The 22,390-nt window shown below is 61.2% G+C and overlaps 1 protein-coding gene across 3 annotated transcripts; it reads right to left on the reverse strand.

Moving 5' to 3' along the window:
• Window positions 1-2,920: 2,920 nt before the first annotated feature.
• Window positions 2,921-22,233, reverse strand: GLI1 (GLI family zinc finger 1). Of its 3 annotated transcripts, XM_067314069.1 has the most exons (12): window positions 22,088-22,233; window positions 10,806-10,984; window positions 10,503-10,598; window positions 9,747-9,942; window positions 9,314-9,476; window positions 9,004-9,102; window positions 8,737-8,877; window positions 7,974-8,123; window positions 7,316-7,480; window positions 6,610-6,858; window positions 6,148-6,427; window positions 2,921-5,842 (listed from the first exon to the last, which is right to left on the reverse strand). In XM_067314069.1, the coding sequence occupies exons 2-12, from the start codon at window positions 10,900-10,902 to the stop codon at window positions 3,570-3,572; spliced, it is 3,909 nt and encodes a 1,302-aa protein (XP_067170170.1). In that variant the 5' UTR covers window positions 10,903-10,984; window positions 22,088-22,233; the 3' UTR covers window positions 2,921-3,569. The 3 variants fall into 3 exon arrangements, with proteins under 3 accessions (XP_067170170.1, XP_067170171.1, XP_067170172.1); XM_067314070.1 differs by lacking the exon at window positions 7,316-7,480; XM_067314071.1 differs by lacking the exons at window positions 7,316-7,480; window positions 7,974-8,123.
• Window positions 22,234-22,390: the final 157 nt, after the last annotated feature.

Genomic DNA, 22,390 nt, shown 5'->3' on the forward strand with positions numbered 1-22,390 from the left:
CAAGAGATGACAGCAGTGAGTTCAGTCAGCTGCACTGCACATGCATGACCCTGCTGGCTGCAGGTCTTTTTTTTGTCAGGAGGGGGCAGCAGCGCGCTCTAAGGGCTCCATTACGCCTGCATCAGATAACGGGCTGCAGTACTGCCGTAGTCAACAGATGGTAGCACTGAGCCCCGCCCGTCGCCCTGCACATCCGTGCGCCGACAGTAGGCGGTGCCAGAAGGTAGTCAAGGGAGGGCCTGAGGGACGGACACACTGCGCATGCGTCCAGTGGCTGGCTGAGGCAGCGCCACGGGCTCAGCAGATGGCAGCGGTGAGCACGCGCGGGCGCCCGCTCCCCGCCCGCAGTGCTGCGGCATCACCAGCAGAGCGCAGCTGTGAGCCAGGCCGGCGGCTTTGCGCATGCGCGCGCCCGCCCGCCCGCCGCGCAGACGGTCCGGGCGCACCACGTGAGTGGCCCGAGTCAAAAAGACTGCTGAAAAGCCCTGCAATGTAACGGCATGTCAGGATCTGAATGCATCCTGTTACTGCAGACAGACGGAGAAGAATGAGACTGATGCAAGAAAACAAGGTTACATAAAGACCAGACGTAGGATTTGATGCTAGGGTCAAAACCATGACAAAGACACCATTAATAACAGATCCAATTAAGAGCTGAACACACATCTCCCGCTCCCTACATTCCATATTCCTCTTCCTGTGTGCCTGGACACCAAGTCACAATCACAAACTCAGCTTTTCTTTTGAGCTTTGTTTTTCCAATGTTATTTTCTTATTACAAATACAGTCTCAACTCAGGGAATCCTGTATTTTGTCCCCTTCGCTGAAAGCCACAAGCCTATGGCAGCTAGCCAGGATTCCCTTATCCCCTTCCCAAGGACCCAAAGGAAAAGAATAGTTTACTGTTGCTAATAACCAACGCCTCGCTTCCTGCCTCCCTTCTGTTACAGACCTATGCTTTCCTCCAGCAGACCACCCCCCCCAAATCCAGCTGCACCTCCCTTCTCGCAGGCAGCACCCCATTCCCTACAGAGTTAAACAACATCGCCTCTCTCACCACAGAACTTCAGCACCGTTATGCCCCAAATCATTCTTACCTCCTGGGACCAGCCCTACTTCTCAATGCTTAAGAAAACATATGTCTTCATTACTTTAAGAACCAGCGATAAGAACATAATAACCATTGCAATACTCAGGTAGGAGCCCAAAACGTAAGCGATTTCAGCAGAGCAAGGCTCACAGGCTCAGTACTCCAGGGCACTGGCTGTAGCCCTTTGGGAGGGGCGTGGCAACCACTGACGAGCCACAAACAGCCGAGCAGAAACTAGCCCGTTTCCTACCGAGCAGAGTTCGGAGTTCGTGACACAGCGCCCGTCAATGAGGACAGCACCCTGCTACTGCAGCTTCATTACCTCTTCCAAAGACACTTACCGGGGGTCTCTCAAACCCGGCCGCTTCGCTCTGCCGGAAGCCCGGCTCGAGCGCCGCGGCACCGGCCGGACCCCGCGGCGGCGGCGGCGGCGCAGGAATGGCGCCTCGCGGCGGGCGGTGGCGCACGTGGCCACCCGGCGGCCGAGTCCCGAGACTACAGCCCCCAGCATGCCGCGCGCGAGGCGAGGCGCGCCCCCCCCCCCGGCCCCTTCCGCGCGGCCCTAGCGCCCGCCATCGCCATCGCCACGGAGCCGCAGCTAACGCCCGGGCCCCGGGGAAGGAAGGCGGAAGCCCCGCTGGAAGTCCCAGAAAACAGTCCTGCATACCCCGAAACAGACCGTGGGAAAAGACGGAGAGATAACAGGCCCTGGAGACCTGCGACTTTGAGAGCAGACCCACAGGAGATGGATGGGCCCTTCATGCTTTGGAAAGGCCCTGCAGAGCCCACAGTACCCTGGAGACCCTGAAACAGCTGCAGAGATCCCACAGTCCCGAGAAACGCCTAGAAAGCCCCAGGGGCTCTGGCAGAATCCCTAGAGACCTTGGAAGAGCCCCAGAAAGCCTGAGAATAGACCCAGGGACCAGGAAAGAGGCTCTAGAGCCTCTTTAAGGCCCTGAAACAGTCCAGAGAACCCACAGTAGCCTTGGAGTAACTGATAAGTCCCACGACACCTAGGACAGCTGCAACAGCTGAAAGACAGCCATCCAGAGGCCCGGGGAAGGGCCTCCGCAGTACTCTGGCCACCCAGAAAGAACCCTGAAGCAGACCCAGAGACACCAGGAGGGCCTAAAAAAAAAAAAAACATTGATAGGTTTGGAAATGCACAGTGCAGTCCCAGGGAAGCTGCGCCTGCCCTTGGAGGCTTTGGCAGAAGCCTCAAAGAGCCCAGACAGCTTGCAGAAGCAGCAAGACAGCCCTCAGGAGGAACACTGGAGAACCTATGGCAGCTTGGAGGCATCAAAATGTCACCCAGGCACCCTAGAAAGAGGTCCAGAGTAGCCCCAAAGACACCTAGATAATCTCTGAGACCCTTGGAAAGAGTCCCCAGACAGACAGAGCAGCCCTAGAGATGCTGCAGTGCCGGTGCCACCGCCCCCCCAATTCCTAAGGGAGAGGCCAGAGCAGGCCCCAGAGGTGCCCGGATGGTCTACAGGAGAAGCCCCCTGAGATCCAGGCACAGCCCCAGAGGCACTGAGCCATACCATGAAACTATTCCTCCACATGTATGTAGGTGTTGGTGTGATTCTGCATGTGCAATGGCAGCAGCAGCCCCCCCCTCCCCCCCATCATGGGAATCCCTGTGCAAGTAGTCGTCTGGACAGCACATGCTGTGGGTGGAAGCCCAATCCAAAGGCAGGTGCTTCTGCAGGGCCTGGCACAAATGGGCCATCCTGGTCTCCACTGAGGGAAGGGGGGGGTGCATAGCACCAGGCACAGGGGGCCAGCTTGGAACCCATCTGCAGGGATAAAGAGGCACACAGCTCACACTCCCCTGAGAAAGGGTTTAATGGGGAGGGAGGGGCACTGCGGTTGCTTTCAAACAAAATAAAGGCTTGGGTGACACCTGCAAGGGAGACGTACATATATGCACACTATATACAGAGTGGTGCAGGCAGTACCAGGCACCCCATGCCCTCCCCCCATGCTGGAGAATAGCCTCCCCCTTGTCCCATTCTTGAGCAAGGAGGGGGGGGGGGCTGTGTGGTCTTGTCAAGCAAAGAATGGCTGAAGTCCTGACAGAGACTAGGATTTGAGGGGGAGCAGCAGGGACATAGGGAGGAAGCCTGCCTGCGGGGGTGGAACTCTTTGGTTTTGACATTAAGACTTTGCATAGGACCACTTGGTCCAGAGACCTGGGGAAGGCAGGGAAAGGTGGCACTGGAATGGAGGGGCCAGGTATAGCAAGTCACCCCCTGCAGAGGTGCCCAGGAACCCCTCTTGCAGCTGTGTCTTGGACTCAGCAGGGTCCCTCCCACGAAAAAGCCTGACACCCACAAACTGGGGGAGACTGCAGGGGTGTTTTGGCTCCCAAGGCATAAATGGTGGAGAGCTCCAGGGGATCTCCTGCCTCTGCCCAAATAAGATTTGGGGACCCCCTGGCTGCAGACATGCCCATCTGATAGCTTGTGCCCCCCAGTTAGGACAGGGAGTTGAGGAAATGACTCTCCCCTGCCAGAGTGCTCAGCATGGAGCTCATGTCACCCACAGCCATGTTGGCACCACCAGATGCAGGAAGCAGGAGGCCACCAGTAGGGCTGGGGGGCCCAGGCAGCAGTGCAGGTGCCTCTGAATCCTCCACAATGGCAGCAAAGTCAAGGTGCGTGTTCTCCAGGTCCAGCGAGTCCAGGCTGTTGGCCACCTGCTCCCCCGAATCCAGGTAGGGATAGGAGCTGCCCTTCAGTCCTTCCAAGCTTCCACCATAATGCCCAGGCCCCCCACAGCTTGCTGCCATCTGGCCCAGCAGCTTATGCCCAGCTTTGCCCACCTCCGTGTGTGTACCCTGGCCTGGGTAATATAGCAGGGGATTATTGGGTCCCTGGGGCGTGGAACGGACGGGAGGCAAGCGAAGCAGGCGCCGGGGGCTGGCTTCCGCTCCCTCATAGGAATGGCTTGGCTCTGCAAGATTGCCTGCATAGCCCAGACTGTTTTGGTGCCCAGGTGGTTTGGGGCCATTGGGTGGGTGTGGCACCATCTCAGGGCTAAAGCATGGGGGGCTTAGGAGGTGCTGGTTTTCTGCCAGACCCTGCAGGTGATCTGGTTTGTCTTGATAACCAGAGTACTTGGGGCTGAGGTACAGCGGTGCTTGCATGGCTTGGCACTGTCCAGGTTCGCTGCCCAGCCCCATGCCTGCCTCCCCTCCCTTGGAAGCTAGCTGGTCTCCCCACATCAGAGCCTGCTGGGCCTGCACATAGCTACGGACCATCACTTCTTTGGCCTGCAGGGTGGGAGTCTGGGCTCTTCTCCCCCCCGGGCTCAACATGCCCATGTAACTGACACCCGCCTGGTCCTCAGACTGGTAACCTCCAGGCCCCGCATTCATGGCTTGGCCAAAGGATGCAGGAGGCTGCATGGGCCCGGGGGGTTTGGCATTCTGGCAGGGAGCAAGCGCTGGGGCGAGTGCTGGGTAATGCTGCTCAGATTTGATCTGCAGTCGGTTGAGCTGGTGCCCACCAGAAAATCCACTGTCCTGGCATGTGCTCACGAGTTTGGGTTGCTGCCCACAAGCACTGGGTAGCGGGTACTGAGTATTGTGATGGTGACAGTGTCCCCCAGACATGGGAGCGGTGGGGGCAACGACACTTGGCTGCCCAGAATTCAACTCCAGGTTGCCCTGGGGAGGTTCATCCCAAGGAGCTGGCACGGTCCCATTGCCAGCACGCGTACTCACGAAGTGCTGATTCATCTGGCACTGAGGGAGGGAGAACTCGGACTGAAGCAAGCCCTCTTCCATATCCCCATGCCCGCCTGGGTTCAGTTGCATACCCCCCGTGGTCCGGTGAGCACTGCCGTAGGGGCCTTCACCCTGGAGCTCCATGCCTGTTCCCTGGCACTGGAAGCGGTCCTCAGGGTAGTTCAAGTACTGTTCCATCTCCAGCAAGCCAGACTCTGTGCCTGGGCCAGGGCCCTCCATACTCACGCTCTCCAGGAAAACATTTTCACTGATGCTGGGTGGGCGTGGGGAGAAGACATGGCGCTGTAGGTTTGCATCGGAACTGCCCAAGGGCTGCAGGGCAACTCTGCCCGCTCCTGGCACATTCACATTACCCATGCTCTTAAAACGATTCACCTTGGGCACAGCATGGGGGTTGGCCACTGTCCGGGCAGGGTCGCTGGCCCGTCGCACACCATTCCCTGGCACCAGGTGAGGAGGAACACTGCCTACACAGCCAGGATAGTCATTGGAGCTATGCCTTCGCAGTGAGCCATTTGCCAGGAAGGAGGGCACAGCTGGCCCAAGGTAGTCCCCAGGCAAGCTGCTGTGGCCGCCCATGCCCACCCGCTCCATGCTGGGTAGTGGGGTGGGTGGGGGGCCACCTGTGGCCGCGGCATATTTGGCTTTGAGACGGTAGCGCTGGGCCGGCGTGAGGCTGCCCACACCTGGCAGCCCCCCGCAGTGGCTGGCATCACTGGAGCGTCGTGATGCATCTGGAGAGATGGGGTCATAGCCGTCTGCCAGGCCTGCCCCACTGGACAGTGCCCCTGCCTCGCCCCCCAGACATGGCCCAGACAGGTATGGGGACACCACGGAAGAGCGTCGGCTAACGGTGTAGGCTGAGCTTACGGTGCTGGTGGCACTGCTCCGGCGCTCGTTCGGTGGAATGCCCAGCTCTGCAGCCGACAGCTCTGTGATGCGGCGGTGCGAGGCAGCTGGGGGTGGCACGCAGATCCCGGGCATCTCCCCAGGCAGGCCTGGAGAAAGGAAAGGGGGAGTTACATCAGAGCACAGCATGGCACCAGCATTTAGAGGAGGAACATACAGCCATCTCCAGGACCAGCATGCAGCCTCTCCCATTGTTGGTGCCTGCTAGGACAGGAAACGTGGTCAAGTGGTGGCAACGAGGAGGGGGCAGAAGATGGGGCACAGCTCACATGTGGGGGTCCTACCCTAGCAAAAGGAAGGTGCGGAAACCACTTTGACTGGAAACAACACCTCGCTCAACACAGTGCCCAGAGGGCTGCCCCTGCATCCAGGTGGGAGGGTACCATGGTCTCACCGGCTCCGGGAATGGCTGGCAAGTTCAGGCCCTTGGTAGCTGACGTCTTCCTCATCTGCTTCAATTTGTCAATGCGAAGATTTTCTAGTTTGTGGAGGGCCATGAGTCCTGAGGTGCCCATGGGCTCCCCAGGCACCACCTCCTCCAACGTGGACAGATCTTCATAGCTCCCGCCTGCATTGCCGGTCATCTCCACCCCACTGTCATTGTTGGTGGTGCTACCAAGAGGGGAGTGGTCGCTGCTGCATGATGACTGCCCACCTGGGCTGGGCTGCGGCTTCTGGGGAGACCCACAACATTAACGAGGGAAAAAAATGAGGTAGGATATCCACTACTCACTTAATGCAAACTGGGAACCCTGACCCTGCCATATCTGGGCATGTCTCCCCCACCATGCAAGCTGACACCCCTGCCAGGTCTGGCTGGGTGTCCCTGTGGCTTCACACACCGCCAGCTCCTTACCAAGGCCAAGTCAGGCACCAAGAGTTTGCTATCATCCTTCCGGGTCTCACTAGGGCTATTGGTGTCTTTTTCCTGCTTCATATCAGGAGGGATGCTAGGGGCAGGCAGTGCGCGGCCTGGCACCACATCGCCTCGGTGCTTCTTGGTGACATGGGCGTCAGGGCCGTGCACAGTTTTCACGTGTTTGCGCAGGGAGCTGGGATCCGTGTAGCGCTTGGTGCAGCCTGGGATCTTGCACACATAGGGCTTCTGCCAGGGGAAAATGTAGGAATAGAGGAGGGAGCGTGTTAGCTCAAAATAGACACCCCCTCCCAACACAGCACCCCCAGGGCATGGAGTAGAGCACCCTCCTCCCACTTTCCAGCAGACCTGGGAACTGGAGGTGGGAAGGGATCAGGGAGGCTGTATCCCCTGGGAGAGGCATGTAAGGTGCTTTAACAGGGCCTTGAAGGAGGGCACTGAGAACCCTGAGGAGCAACGCAAGCGCTGTACTGCACGGGAGCAGGGCAGGGAGTAAGGAGGCCTTGGAGGGTATGCAGGTGCCCTAGGAGGGGAACAGGGGGCCACACTTTTTGGAGCGGGCAAGGAGAGAGTTGGCACACACAGAGAAAGACCTGGTCCTACAGGAAATTTAGGAGGTATAGGATGAGTCAGGAGTCATAGGGGAAGCCCTAGGGGGTGCAAAGGAGCCCCAGATGAACTGTACCTCATTGGAGTGGGTGCGGTTTTGGTGCTTGGCTCGGTCAGAAGCATTGGAGAAGGCCTTGTTACAACCCTCGTGTTCACACACGTAGGGTTTCTCACCCGTGTGTGAGCGCAGATGTGTCTTGAGGTTCTCCAGGCGTGAGTAGGCTTTGTTACAGCCCTCAAACTGTGCAGGCAGGCAGGGTGAAACATGCCACATACCTTCAACAGACCTGTACCACATCACCCCCACACTACAGACCCATAACACATCTGCCACGGACACGTACCATGCCTCCCACGCACAACACACCTGCCCACCTGCAGGTGCATGTCCCCACCCCGCCACACAGCCCTTTACCCTTCTGGCACACATCATGGCACCTCACTATACACTGGCCACGTGGCCACAATGTGCCCAGCCTGCTATGTACCCCTTCACCTCATATACATCTGTGCCCATACACTTATCACGTGGGGCCTGGCCTGCCACACATGCACTCCATCCTATCATAAAATACCACACTCCTGACCACCCTGTCTGTCCCACCTGCCACCCCATCTTCCCCACCCTTCAGTGCCACATACCAGCATGGGCCAGACCCACCCTGCCCCAAATTCTGCCTGGTGTAAGGCACCACAGCTTAGCCAGGGCTATGCAGAGACCCAGGCCAGCTCACCGTGCACTTGTGAGGTTTCTCGCCCGTGTGACGCCGCATGTGCACCACCAACATGTACTGAGCCTTGAAGGGCCTCTGCTCCCGGGAACAGGCTGCCCAGTGGCATACAAACTCCTTCTTCTCCCCGTGGATATGCTCATTGTTGATGTGCTGGAGAGAGAGAGGCGTCACTGGGGAGGGCACCAGGGGATCAGTGTATACAGGCATCTTAGAGGATATTGTGGGAGAAAGGTGGATGCAAAAAGACTGGGATGGCTGGTGGAGACACAGGGGATTAAGGAGATATGGAGTGGTCAGCTGGAGTCTGGAGGAGGCAGGGGATACAGGAGATAGCTGAGGGTTATCTTGGGAGGACCAAGAGAAGATATAGGGGTCAAGGTGATCTAGGGGGGGTGATCAAGAGCATAGAAGGGAGTTGGAGTGGCTGGAGGGAGACACAGAGAGCAAAGGAGCAAGTCTGGAAAGCACCAGGGGTTCAGGAGAGCTGCCCCAGAGGTGAGGAAGGGCCAGACTGGGGAGTCCCCCTCGGGACACGGCAAGGGGGGGATCACCAAGAACTTACCTACAAGAAGTGGAGGATGCATGTCCCTCCCTCCCTAGGAACAACTTTCAACATCGCTCACCTGTGCGGTGAGTTCTTAGGGGGGTTCAGCCCAGCATAGGTCAGTCTCAAGGTAGGGTCAAAAGCTGACACAGAGGGATGTCAGCAAGCAGCCTGGGGGCAAGTTCTAGGGCTAAGGGGCCCAGGTAGGACCTAACTCACATGCACCAGCTGCTCCTGTGTGTCAAACTCCTTGGCACATCCATCCCAGTAGCAATTGGTTTCGTAGACAGTCTCAGCCTCAGGTTTCCCATCCTCCTTCTCCAGATCCTCCCGAACATCAAGCATCCCCAGCAAGGGGTCCTGGGCAGGCACAGCTAGATTAGCACTCCCAGGCATGACCCCTTGTGCTCCCTGTCACTGGGAGTGACACTGGGGAGGAGTGTGGAGACCTGGGGAAAGGGGATGGTCTCAAGGCCTGTGGGGTACCTGGGTGCCTGTGGAGGCTGGACTGGAGACATCACCCTCAGATCTCTCCTCCGGGTATTTGGCTGTCAGAGGGCTGCTCAGGCTCCGCTCCAACTTCAGCTGTTACCGTGGCAGGGGGGAGAGAGGGAGTGAAAAGCAGTTAGCAGTGGGATGCCCACTGGACCACCCCCTATAGTGGATGCATGGCAGAGACCCTGTTGAGGGCATGCGTACAGGTGGAACTCTCCCCATCCCTGGTGTGTTCTTCAAATCAGAAGAGCTAAGTGGCATCAGTGCTCAGCACCAGAAACATCCCCTGGGGCCCCCTTACCTGGCAGTGTTTCAGGGTGCCACGAGCCGAGGCATGGTGCAGCAGTCCTGGGCGGGTGGGCAGATGTTCATGGGAGCTACATGGGGGCAGCGGGGGAGTGTGGCTGAACAGGTGCCCTTGGCCCTTCTGCTGACCTGGAGGACTCTGGTACCCCAGTGACGGACTGCAAAGGGCAAGAGGGATGAACAGATGGCACCAGCACAAGACAGAAATTTTAGACCCTCTGAGACAGCAGAGAACCCAGGTGTCTGAGCTCCCAGCCACTCCTGCTCTAAGCCACAGCCCCCACTGCCCTCCCCAGGTAAGCCACTCTGGGCTAACTGCTCCCCCCTTCCCTAGTCCCCCCAGGCACTCCCCAAGTTGGGCGCTGGCATCCAGGCTCCCACACTGAGAGGCTGTGCGCATGCCAGCAGGGCAGACATGTGGTGCCCACCTGATGGTGCTGATGGAGAGGTGGCCGTAGGAGCCGCTGGCGGAAGCACAGCGGGAGTTGATGAAGGCAACGAGGGAGTTGGGTGAGGTGCGGATTACCGTCTGCAGGTCAATGCTAGAGTCTGACAGGGGCGAGATGGACAGTGCCCGCTTCTTGCCCAGCTTGCCTGCACCACGGGGCGTTGAGAACCGTGAGCCTGGGATGGCGGCAGAGAGTGGGGGGCACTCCTCTTAGCTTAGGTCCCAGGAGGCTGAAGAAACCCCCAAGGACACAAGCGTGGTGCTACAGAGCCTGGAGGAGTACCCCGAGTGCGCCTGTTGCTGACTCTGGGCTATGGCAAGGCTTAAAAGCACCCCCTCCCTCCCTCCCTCCCTCCCACAACCATCCATGTCCTTGGGGGAACCTGAACCCCTTGGCACACACCTACTCCCTCTGCCACAGCCAATGCCATCCTAAGAAAAGTGCCTAAATCCCTTGGCCAACACTTGTCCTCAGCCACAGCCAACACAAATCCCAAAAAAACACATAAACCTCTTGGCACATACCCATCTCCTGCTCACAGGCATCACTGTCCCAAAGAAGGGACCTGAAGCCCCCGGACTTTCCTGCCCAGTCACAGCCATTATTGTCCCCAGCAGTGCCTTATCCCCTCACCACACACACCTGTGCTCCTGACACAATCAACACCATCCCCTGGGGGTGCCTAAATCCCTTGCAACACACCTACTTACCCTCCCCCAGAGATGGGGGACTTACCATCACCAGTGCCTGGGTGCTCGGTGCCTGGCACCAGTCCATAACCATGGTGACTGCCCATGAGGTTTGACTGATGGCACAAGGAGAAGTCAAGTCCTGGTGGAGGGGAAGAGAAAAGTGGGAGAACTTGTCAGGGTGCAGGGACACAAAAGGGATAAGCCAGTCCCAGGCCCTCGCACATGAACGTCTCTGAACCCAAGGACTGAAACAGAAATCAGGTGCCTCCATGACTGTGCCAGGCATTGCCCAGACCCCAGTGAGGCCAGGTCAGGCACTGGTCAGCATGAGGGCTCTGCGACCAACCTTGTGGCCCTGGGGTGCCAGGTGCTGGTCCATGGAGTGGGCGCAGGTAGCAGTGCTCAACATAGCTGGTGACTGGGGGATTCATGGGGTTGAACATGACGCAGCAGGGCCTGGCCAGGTTCAGGGGCACATCTGGTCCTTGCAGTTGGGTAGACACAGGTCCCAGTGCAGGAGCCAGCCTGAGGAAGACAAAAGTGAGCACATCGCCTTGCAGAGAACCCCTCCTCACCCTCCCCTCCGGGGCCCAGCCACCGCCTGCCGAGGCTACGCAGAGGCCCAGCAAACTCATCGCTCCCGTGTGCTCCCCAACAGGGTCTGCAGCGAGAGCCGCGCGCGGCACCGCCGGCTTGCGCCCAGCAGGGGGAGCCGCAGTGCAGCCGCGGCCCCGCAGCGCCGCAGGCCCGGGCCCCCCCCCCCCCCCCCGACCCTCCCCACGGCCACGCGCCCGGCCGCTCCCACGCTACCCACCTCTGCACCCCAACTCCACCGCGGATCCTGCGGCTCGCCTGGCTGCAGACCTCCGCCTGGAGCCCACGGCAAAAGGGTCAGCCCGCGGGCCTGGGGGTGTCGCCAAGCCCGGGAGGGCGGGTGACAAGGGGGGGGGGGGGCACCCTGTTGCCCCATTTTGGGGTACAGCCGTTAACAAGGAGGGTCCCAGGAAGAGAAACTGGGCTGGAGAGGACCTGCCGCTCCCTCCGCAGCCGGCATGTCCGTTCCCATCCCCCCCAGCGCTCGGCAGGCCCCCAGGGCCCGGCAGCACCAGCACAGGGGGTCACTGCCCCCCGCGCACAAGAGCAGCAGCGCAGACGGGCCCTTTGCCCAGCAGCGAGGTGACCTCCAACAGCTCGGCACAAGCAATGCTGCTGCTGCAGGGCACCCTGCAGTCAAGCCCACGTCACGAGCATCCCCAGGCACCGACTTGTCAAGGTGCCTGGTGTTTGGTGCTACATGAAGAGGGTCCTGCCTCAGCAAGACTCCTGAGCCCAGTTCAATGTCTGCTGCAGGGGGGTGAAATACACATGTACGCCCAGACACCTGGACAAACACCCGCATTTAAACATGCTTAGAGAGGTAAATATTGCAAGCCCTAGCTGCCAAAAGGGGAAACTGAGGCACACACGGACAGAACAGCTCTTGGCCAAGGGATCCGAGCTGGCACCCTGCTCTGCCCTGCTTGTGGGTCCTTGCCAGGCCCGCAGGTCCCACCCAGCCCTGCCTTGCTCACAGGTCCCTGCCTTGCCTGCAGGTCAAAACCCTGCCCTGTCCCACCCACACATCCCACCCCTGCCCACAGGGCTCAGCCCAGCCCACTCCCGCATCCCTGCCTGCGAGTCCCTGCCCGGCTGCTGGGTCTCATTTCCACCTGTCTCTGCCTAGCCCTGTCCAAGGTCAGATTTCCAGCCGCGGCTCCAGTGCCTGCACCCAGGTTCCAGCCCACAACTCTGGTCCCAGCCCCCCCCCCCCCCATCCCACGGCCTTGTGAGAGGGAGAGCGGCTCTGGGAGGAGCAAGAACCAGGGGATGAGGGAGAGCTGCATGCGGGTGGCGCTGGGACCAGGCCTCCCACACCCTCAGCCTCCCCCTTTGAGAAACGGAGTGAATCGCCCCAAACAAGGGGTGTGGGGGGGCGGGAGCCCCTCGCCCCGCTGGGAAAGTGCCGGGTTGCATTTGGAGCACGGGGGGTGAGGGGGGCAGTGATTCTTCCGCATGAGTTGCCCCTTTGAAAGCTTGTCTCGGGGCTTTGTGAGAGTGTCAGCCGGGAAGAATGGGGTGGGGGGGCGGCAGGGCAGGCAAAGGGGGATGGAGCACCCGGGGAAGGTGGAAGGGCTGGAGGCAGGGAAGGGAAAGAGAGATGAAGAGGAAGAGGAAGAAACGGGGGAGAGGCTGGCCCTGGGCCTCACAGCAAAGACAGGGAGATTGGGGGAGTAGCTCCAGGGAAAGCCCCCCATGTTCCCCCTAGCCCAGCCACAGCATCTAACAAGGAAAGAGCATGCAGGTCCCTCACAAAAGTTTGTCCAGTCATGGAGCCAATCACGGACCCCGGCCTTTTTGCGCACATACCTATTCACACGTGCACAGACACACACACACACACAGATGCACAAACATACATTTGCACATACCTGTAGAGGCATACAGGCAGATGCACACATGCATGCATACACATATATGCACAGATACGTGCAGGCATGTGCACGCATGAGCAAAGACATACACATGCCTACCCACACATGTACAGACACAAACAAGCACATGCACACACACACATGCAGACGTACAGATACACATCTACACGCATGCACATACTTAACACCTGCACAGATACATGCACACATACAAGCACATTCACATACACATTTGTGCATCTGTGCATGTACTCCTGCACAGATACACGCACATACACATATATACACCCATGCACACTCATGTGACCTTAATCCCTGCACTGCTGCCTGCACAGCCCCCAAAGCTCTCAGGCCTGCAGAGGGTACAACCACTGTGGGTCCCACCTGGCATCTCTGGGGCCTCCTGCAGGGGGGAAGAGGCAGAAGCACAGGGGACCCCTTTGCTCTTTGCAGGTACAGCATCTGGGTTGGGGGCACAGAAGGGCTTCACTTACCCTGCCTATGCCACCCTGAGTCCCAGAGAAGGCGGGGGCACCATGCAGGGCATCTACCCCTTCCAGGAATGGGGTTAATGTGTTTATAGCCTTTGTGCTATTCCCTCTACCATGGCCACCCTCGGCCATGTTCACCCTGCCGTGTGCACGTGCTACGCCCATGGCACGCTCACCAGCCCCTGCCATGCTCAGGACCACATGCGCACACATACAGAGCACATGTGCACACACATGCAGAAAGACCACCACACAAACCGCGAGTGCATGCACACAGCACGCGTGCACACAGCACACTCGGGCACACAGGCATGCACGGCACATGTGGAGGCACACACAGACCACACGCGGGTGCACAGCACACCACCACGCGCAGAGAGCACACGGGCATGTAGCACAAGGCACATCACTCCCCCCCCTACGCCTCCTGCCAGGCTTGGTGCATCATCTCACCGCCTGGAAGGGGCGTCCCCTCTGCCCCCCCCCCCTCCAGCACCCACCATGCAGGGCTGGGGGCAGTTCGGTGGGGCCGTGCCCTTCACCTGGTCCCCCCCGGTACAGCAGGAGGGTCAGGGTCCCACTGTGCCAAGACATCCTCTCCTTCCTGGACTCAGGAAGCGGGGAGGAGTTTGGCCACTAAACCCAGCCTGGCACGGGCCGGGCTCTCGCCAGCGGGGCAGCTCGGAGGCAGGCGGGTGCCGGGCGGGCACGATGACCACGGTGGCTCTCCCCAGCTCCCGCACGTCGCCCTGCCGAGCACCGGTGTGGGGGGCGGGGGGGACCTCGTGCAAGAGGGAAAACGTCCTGGGCCCTGGCTGCAGGATGCTCCCCCTGGACCCAGCAGGGTCTGCGGGGGCTCCCCAGTCCCGGGAGGCCCCCGAGCAGGGGAGCTGGAGGGGGCCGGGGAGCCAATGGGAACCAGCCCGTGGCTCCCCCACCGCTGCGCTCGCCTCCCCCGCCTGCCGCACACTGCCGCGGCCCACCCAAGTCGCAGCCTATGGGCATAAATTTGAGAGCCAGGCGCAGCCGGGATTGAGGGGAATCTTCCCTCGGTCTCCTCCTGCCAAGAAACTCAAACTGAAACACATTCCTCCTCCTCTCTGCCAAGAAAACAAGGAGCACAGCCAGCGGCAGGAGCAGTTGAAGCAGGGCTGGCTCCAGACGTGAAAACGCCGCGCGGGAGGGGGTCGGGACCGGCCATCCCCCCGGCTCCTCGCCTTTTATTTCCTGCAAACACGCCTGAAATCTGTCATCTGGCTCCAGTTTCCTGAGGACACTGGGGAACCGGTGGGGGGAGACGAAGGAGACAGAAAAGGGGCAAAAGACAGAAAGCGAAGGAAGACGCAGAGTTTGCGTGGCAGAAGGAGTTGGGATACCTCCGCCGACGGATGGTGGGGCAGACAAAGAAACCAAGGAAAGGAGGGAGGGAGATGGAGCGATGCAGGGACAAGCCGGGGAATCGCACGCCCTTGGGAAACCCGGCGGAAAGAGGAGGGGCGCAGGGCTGCGCCCACCCCACCCCGCTGCCCCGGCCCGCTGCCGCCCAAGCCCCGGCCCCGCGAGGCCGAGCTCAGGAGCCGGGTGAACGCGTCCGCCCTCCCCGGCGTGCGCAGCCGGCGCCGACAGGTCCGGCCAGCTCATGGCAGCAGGGTGAGCGAGCGCCGGGCAGGGGCGCGCAGTGCTGGGGCCCCTCTCTGCCCCCCAGCACCTCCCGCTCAGGCCCGGCCCCAGCAGGGTTAACAGCCCCAGAGTCCCACTGCGGAGGAATGCGATGTCAGGGCTGGATTAGCCCGCGCGGCCGAGATCCCAGCCGATAGACCAGCAGCGCTGAGCTGTGTGTGGCACAATCCATCAAGCCGCCTAGCACGGCCCCCAGCGTGGGGGGCCTGGGGGAGGGCTCTGTGTCTGCATGTGTGGGGGCATCTGTGGTTCTGTAAGCGTGTGCAAATGCACAAGTCTGGCCATACGTGTCTGCGTGCGTGGAGAGCAATTTGTGTTTGTGTGTGAGGGTGTTTTTCGAGGGGGGGAGTTGCGCTTGCCTGTATGTACTCACGCATGTACGTGTGCATAGGCGTACGTGTTCACACACATGCCTGCACACGTGTTTGTGCACATGCGTGTGTTTGCATGTGTGCACACACGCCGGGAACTGCAAGAGCAGCGGGGGGGGAGCCGCTACGCAGTGCAGGCCCCGTCACTCCCATCCCTGCCCTGGCAAGGGAACAAGGGAGGGCCAGAGCAGAGAAGCAGATGGAGGGCTGGGCTGCGGGTGCGGCAGGGGCCGGGGTGGAGAGATGCCCCCAGGGAGGCCATCCCTGCATATCTCTTTCTCCCCCAGGATCAGAGGCTGGGCATCCCACCCCACCCTGAGGTGGGCTTTGGCCACGGGAGCAGAGCCCGGGCAGCCGTCCTGCCATCCCCTCCCTGGCCGCGTTGTGACCCCAGGGTCAGCCACATGCCCAATTGGTTTAACCCTACAGGGCCTTAGGAAAAACATTGATCTGGCTTAAGTTTCGCGTTCCTGCGCTGGGGCAGCAGAGCCGGCGGAGCCATGGCCAGAGCGGCTCCGGGAACGGGAACCGCCGGTGGTGGAGGGCCAGGCTGAGCCGCAGCACACGGACGTGAGGAGCCAGGCGGGGGAGAGCTGCCGGGGAGCCAGTGCTCCCCCATGCCAGTGGCAGTCTGGGATGGAGGGGACATGTCCCAGCCACCTCCCAGGGCAGGTGGGGTCTGGCAGCGCCAACACACTCCTCCACAGCTGTGAGGTCTTCCCCATGCTGTACACCCTCCCCGGGTGCCAGGGTCCTGTTGGGGACAGGGAAAGGCCAATGACGGTGGGGCAAAAAGGGTCAAATCCCCCCACACACAGAAGTTGCCCTGGGACTGAGTCAGGGCCAGGTCAGTCCGCACGGTGGGAGCTGCTCCCCCGTCTCCGCACACTTTCCCATCTCTGTCTCCAGCAAAGCTGATGTGCAGACCTCCCTCCCAGCTGCCTCGCTATGCATCTGACCCCACCGCTGGGCCAGGCCTTTCCGTGAGTCCAGGCTCCCCCACTCGGGGAAGCTAATCTGCCCGGGGACTGCAGCTGCCACAAAGCACATTGCTTCGGGTTCAGAGGGTCTGAAAAGGGACAATTCAGGGCTGTGATCCCATGCTGGTGTGGGCTGCCAAGCCCATTCCAAGGTGGTCCCTTGCCTGGAAAAGATGAGGCAGAGACAGGACCGGCTCTGGGGGAAGGATGCATGTGTAGAGGGTAGGGGGCAGAGACATCCATGCCGGGACAGATTCAGGACATCCTCTGCCCCATTCTTCCTCCCTACCTCCCTCTCCATCCGCGGTTGCCATCTTCATTAACGTAACGCATCATCATTCCCCAACCCATGCCAAAACCCTTCTCTGCCCTTTGCGCTGCTTCAGGAAGGACCAGAGCTCCCTCCCAGCCCACTCACCCCTCCAGCAGCACAGCCACAGTACACCACCACCTGTGCGCCACGTCCCAGCAGGGGGGGGCAAAAAAATCCAGCCCCTTGCTCCCGCATGCACCCACACCCACTCATGACCGTGCACCGACATGCCTCCAGACACATTAGCACATGCTAACACACGTGTGCTTCGGGAAGAGGGGAAGGCAAGCCGGCCTGAAGCGCAGCCCCGGCCACCCGCTCTCTGGTGCATCCGCGGGCACGGGTAGCCCGTGCGGGAGGGCTGCCGCGCAGGAGCTCGCCTCTCCACGCTCCCTGCGCCGGTTTCCCCCGCCAGGCAGGGACCGCTGGCCCTCAACCACAGGCTGAGCCAGTCAGGAAGCCGCGGCAAGCCAGGCAGGAGCGGTGGCGCTTGATAGGTGGTCCCAGGGCAGGCAGGCAATTGTCGCGGGCTTGCATGTTGTTTGCTTTGGCCGCCGGCACGCACTACCCCTGCAAATTGTTCCCATAAAGCCACTTCCCTGGCCCCTGCCCACTTTGGAGGGGGGTCTGGGTGGGGACAAGGTTTTGGGGTGGGGGTAAAGGGGGTGCAGACATAGCAGCAGCTGCTATAGGAATTTTTATACTTCCCCCTTCCCCTCCCCGTGCTGGAGGGAAACAGCAAAATTGAACATGTGGGACCCATAAACGCCCAGCTCTGAGTCATTGCTGTGGGAGTCCCTGCCGGGCACAGCTCCTTCCCCTGGCACCAGGACGTCACCTCCCATCCCAGCACACGTATGTGCTATATGGAGGGACACCCTCCAAAAGAGGGGCTGCAGTGCAGGAAACCCTGTGTTCCCGAGGCAGAGAAGGCAGCGAGCTGCAACATCCCCTGTCCTTCCACCACGGTCAGGGCAATCCATACCGAGTCTTTTCCCACCCCAGCAGCTCCCACCTGCAGGACCCCTCAGAGGACGGGGGCAGGAGGATGCGCAGGACCTGACGGGGACGTCAGCAGTGGTTAAAACATTAAAAACACAATACCAACCTCTTTTAAGCTGTGGAACTGCCTGTCTCGTGATCATGCTGGGCAGTGGAACAAGCACAGCACTATTAATGGGGCACTTAGGAAGCATAAATTGCTCTTCCTTTTGGGCAAGAGACTCCCCTCTATCTGCTGAGAGGTATGAGGGGTGTCCCCCGACCCTCCTCACCCCCCAGCATGCAAGGCCACAGCAATCTCTTTCCTGCTGGGGCACTTTTGTCTCTCCCAAAGTATCCGCCGCTTTTGGAGACAGTCGGCACAGACCCCTGCTTTCCTCCTGCTTGCCTGGAGACCTGCTCTGTCCACTGCACGCTGCAACCCCATCACTTAGAGCCATGGTCGCTGCCACCTTGGGGAGTGCTGGGAGCCACCAGGGCTTTCTGCCCCTGGACCAGGGGTAGGAAGCAGGGATGGGAGGTCTGATGTGGGGTTGCACCACATCTGGACCCCCCCCTCCCCCAGCCTCAGACCCAGATGCGGTGGACCTGAAACCCGACTCTGTGTTTTTGCTGCTTGTTCCCACTCGGTGGCTGCTATTTTATCAGCTGTTCCCCTTGTTATTCTGCAGCTTCTGAAGGGTTTTGATGTGCTGTAAGGATTTGGGGGGGGGGAGCACAATTGTCATGTTCCTAAGAGGGTTTCTGTAGAAGAATCCCCTCAGCCCTCACCAAGTACCCACCCTGGGGACCCTTGTTATCTACAACATCACCGGGATTGCTAAACACCAGGAGAAAAAAACAAGAGAAACTGAGGCACACGGACAAAGGGACTCTAAAATGCCAACCAGGTAGGGAACCCCACAAAATACACAGGCAATTGTGCACACGCACATACAGGTGTGTGCACACGCACACAGGCACCTCTGCATACATGTCCACAGGTGTGCATGCATGCACACACGTGTTCACACACATTCCCAGAGGACGCTCTGGGTGTAGGTGGATGGCTCTCCCTTCCTGACGCACTGCTGGACGCACAAGGTTTCCCCCTTCTCGTATGTCAGTGCAGATGGACAAGGGCAGGCACCGTGGCCTGTAAGGAAGAAAGGCAAGGAGGCATCACAAACATCCCTTTGTGAAAGCCATATCACACCTGCGAGTGGGTGCAGACGTGGGCATAGTTTGTGCTCAAAAAGGAACATGTGTGCACCAGTGTACCTATGTGCGTGCATGAGGGTGCATGCGTGTGCAGGCGCATGCGTGTGCAAGTATGTGTGCACTTGCACAGCATGCTGGAATGGGAGGGGGAAGCCCGTTCCTTAGGGCCTGGGGGCTGGCCAGCTTCCCCAACACGGGGGTAGGAGTCCTGAGCCGTGGTACGTCACTAACAGCCCCCACGCCTTCCAGCCCGCCTCCCACCCACCCTCCACGCTCGGGGCAGTTAGCTGCAAATGTCCCTCCGAGCCCGAGCTCAACACCCGCCTCTCCTCGGGCTGCCCCAACATGACAGCACACGTCACAAGGTGTCCACGCTGACTCACTCCCCCAGACGGAAACTTCCCTGCTCCTCCGGAGATCCTCCCAGCTCAGCAAGCTGCAGTATCATCAGGGGAAAGCAGGGCTGAGTTTGCTTCACCCCCACCCACTAGACCAGCCACAAGGGTCTGGTGACCTTCAGCTCCCAATCTGTTCCTGATTTTGTGCTCATCTATGCATGTGATGGAAAAGACCCTGGTACATGGGGGAGAAATGAACCCCCCACAAGCAACTAGTGACATGGTGATGAGCAGGTGCCAGAGGACCCAAGTTCGCTCCCAAGCATGATCGGGAGCTTGTGCACGCATATGGTGGGAGCTGGGCTGGCTCAGGCCTGAGGGTGGGCAGTTTGACCCAGCTCGGTGTGTGCCGGTCTCCCAAGAGGGGCCGGGATCCTCGGTAACTGGGGAGCTTGGGGCAGGCATAGGGAGGTTTTGTGTGGACCTGCCACAGGGCCCCAATTTCCAGCAGATCCCCCTTCCCCTCAAAGACACTTGCTGAGTGCAGGGACCTTCACTGTTTGCTGGAGAAAGGCTCAAGGGAAGGTATGGACCAACCCAGCCAGTGCTATGCAGAGCCAAATGCACAAATAAGCCAGCTTCAAACACCCACAACAGCATGGAGGGGACAGCAGGTGCCTTTGCCTCCCCCCGTCCCCACAGAAGCAGCCTCTGCCTTAGCTGGAGACCGCAGACCCAGACATACTGGGAAAAGTTTTCCTAGGTCTGAGTTTCTGAAGGAGAAACTTCATCCAGCTGTTTCTTCCCAACACCAAAACCCAATGCCCACCGTCTGGATGCTGCACCATCCGCTTGGGTTTGTTCAGGTATCGAATGAGCACGGCAGGGGCAGGACTCAGGTGTCTGGGTATCCTGCTGGGTCCCCACCTCCCTTCTGGAGCCAGGAACAGGACCCTCCCTGCTGCTGGAGCATCTTCTCGTGTCCCAGCCCCAGCAGCCCAGCCCTGCTGAGGCCTCAGCTGCCGGGCTCTCCATCTGTGCAGGAGAGGGGCAGCCACCCCAGTGCCGCATGGCACCCACAGAACCACCTGGACCTTGCATGTGTGAGCAGGGCCTGGCCCAGGGCACCCTGACAGCAGCGAGGATAATCCACCCTCCAGAGAGACGCTTCCCTTGCCTTTAGACTCCCAGCTCTCCCTGCTCACTGGGGGCTTGGACCAGTTTTGGGGTGCCCTGGTGGCTGTTCTAGCTGGACCCCAGAGAGGACAGCCTGTGCAGGCACAGGCTCAAGCAGCTCCTGCTCACCTGCAAGCCAGGGTGACCATGTCTCACATGGCCCCCACTCAGGTGATGCCTGGCTCCCTCCCGCTCCTCCGTGCTGTGCCTGACCCCGGCCCACAGCTCCTCCTGAGCTCCTCTGCAGCCTGTCTGCTCTGCCACCATGGACTGCTCGGGGTCCCGTCCGTCCCTTGCCCCAGCCCGGGGGGTGACACACAGCCAAAGCCCAAATGCAGAGTCCCAGAGGCTTTAGCAGTGTGGCCACAGGGCTGGTGGCCGGTGGGGGCACCCAGGGGCACTTGGAGCCCTCTGCCAAAGAGGTCAGACCCGGTCACGGTTGCAGAGGGGCTCAGGGCTGAACTCCACCATCTAACATCCTACCCCGACCCCAGCCACAGCCCTCCAAGCATTAAAGTGCAGCAGCTCTCCTTGTGCAGAGGACAGACAGACACTCAAAACCAGTGCAGGTAGGCAACCAAGGTATTCCACAAGCAACATGGAAGAGCAACTCTGCCTTGCCCCTCAAAGCACAGAGGCTTCCCCCAACACACGACACTTCCACGGCAGCCGCAACCACAACCAAGGTGAGGAGGGCAGAAGCGCAGCCCCAGGGGCCCTGCGGGTCAAGAGATGCAGAGCCGGGGTGCAGTGGGGCCTGGGCACGGTGCCGCAGGGTCGGGGAGGCTCCTCAGGGTGCACAGAGTCTCCCTTCGCCTCACCCCAACCAGAGGGTGCCCACACAGCCTGGCTGGCTACTGGAGCAGGGCCTTGGCAGGAGCAGGGAGACTCTCGCCGTCCCAGCGGCGACTCCTGCTCCCCGCTGAGGCTGGGCCTGGTCCCCCGGGGGCGGCGGGAGCCAGAGCCTCAGAGACGCAGCGCTTGGCCGGGCCAGCTGCCCCCTCGTCCTGAGAAGCAACGGGGCGCGGAGGCCCCAGAGGCGGCGGACAGAGCCCCCCGCAGCTGCGATGGACCCAGGGCAGGAGGACGCGAGGAGGGACGGGAGGGCGCAGGAGCAGCGGCCGCGGCACTGCTGCGGCTCGGGAGTGGGGTCTCACGTGCCCAGGACCGTCCTGCGCCACAGGCAGCCCCGGGCGCTGCTGCCGGGGCGGGAGGCAGCAACGTCCCGCCGGCGGCTGCGCCCCGTCCAACGCCCCCGCGGAACCGCCCCGGGCGGGCGCCGGCCGCGCTGCTGCCGCCCGGCCCCCGCCGCCGGCGAGGGGCTGCGCCCGGCGCGCCGCAGCCCACCCACCGCGCGGGACGGCGGAGCCGGGGGGGCGCGGAAGCACCGCGCCGCCCGCGCCAGAGCTCCGCGACGGCCCCGGCCCCGGCCCCGCCGCGGGCCCCGGCCCGGCGCCCCGCGGCGCCGACGGGACGGCCCCGGCGCGGCTCGGCCCCGGCCCCGGCGGCGGGGCGGGCGCCCTCGCCAGCGCGCAGTCCCGGCCCGCGGGGCTCCCCAGCCTCTGCCCACGGCCCCGACCTGCCCGACGGCCCCGGCAGCTCCTACCTCCGAGCGGCCCCGGGCGGCGCGGGCGGATGCCGCGGCTCCGCGCTGCCCCGGCTCCCGGCGGCGGTTCGGTCCCAGCGAGAAGCGGCACATCCAGGGGGACGCCGGCAGTCGGGACGGGACAGCACGGCACGGCACGGCACGGCACGGCACGGCACGGCACGGCACGGCACGGCGCCCCCCGCACTTCCCCGGCAGCGGCCGTCCTGCCCCGGCCCCGCTCCCGCTCCGCCCCGGGCGCTCAGAGAAAGTTGCCGGAGCCCCGCGGGGGCGGCGCGTCCCGGCAAAACTCGCGGAGCCGCC

The sequence above is a fragment of the Apteryx mantelli genome, chromosome 33, assembly GCF_036417845.1.
Source record: "Apteryx mantelli isolate bAptMan1 chromosome 33, bAptMan1.hap1, whole genome shotgun sequence".
NCBI lineage: Eukaryota > Metazoa > Chordata > Aves > Apterygiformes > Apterygidae > Apteryx > Apteryx mantelli.

What these genes read in the sequence shown, in the direction of transcription:
- GLI1 (XM_067314069.1), bottom strand. Translation starts at nt 10,902, where the DNA reads ATGTTCAACCCCATGAATCCCCCAGTCACCAGCTATGTTGAGCACTGC. An exon ending in TGGCACCCCAGGGCCACAAG is followed by an intron (nt 10,599 to 10,805) that starts GTTGGTCGCAGA and finishes CCCCTCCACCAG; the next exon opens with GACTTGACTTCTCCTTGTGC. An exon ending in ACCGCACCCACTCCAATGAG is followed by an intron (nt 6,859 to 7,315) that starts GTACAGTTCATC and finishes TTCCCCTGGCAG; the next exon opens with AAGCCCTATGTGTGCAAGAT.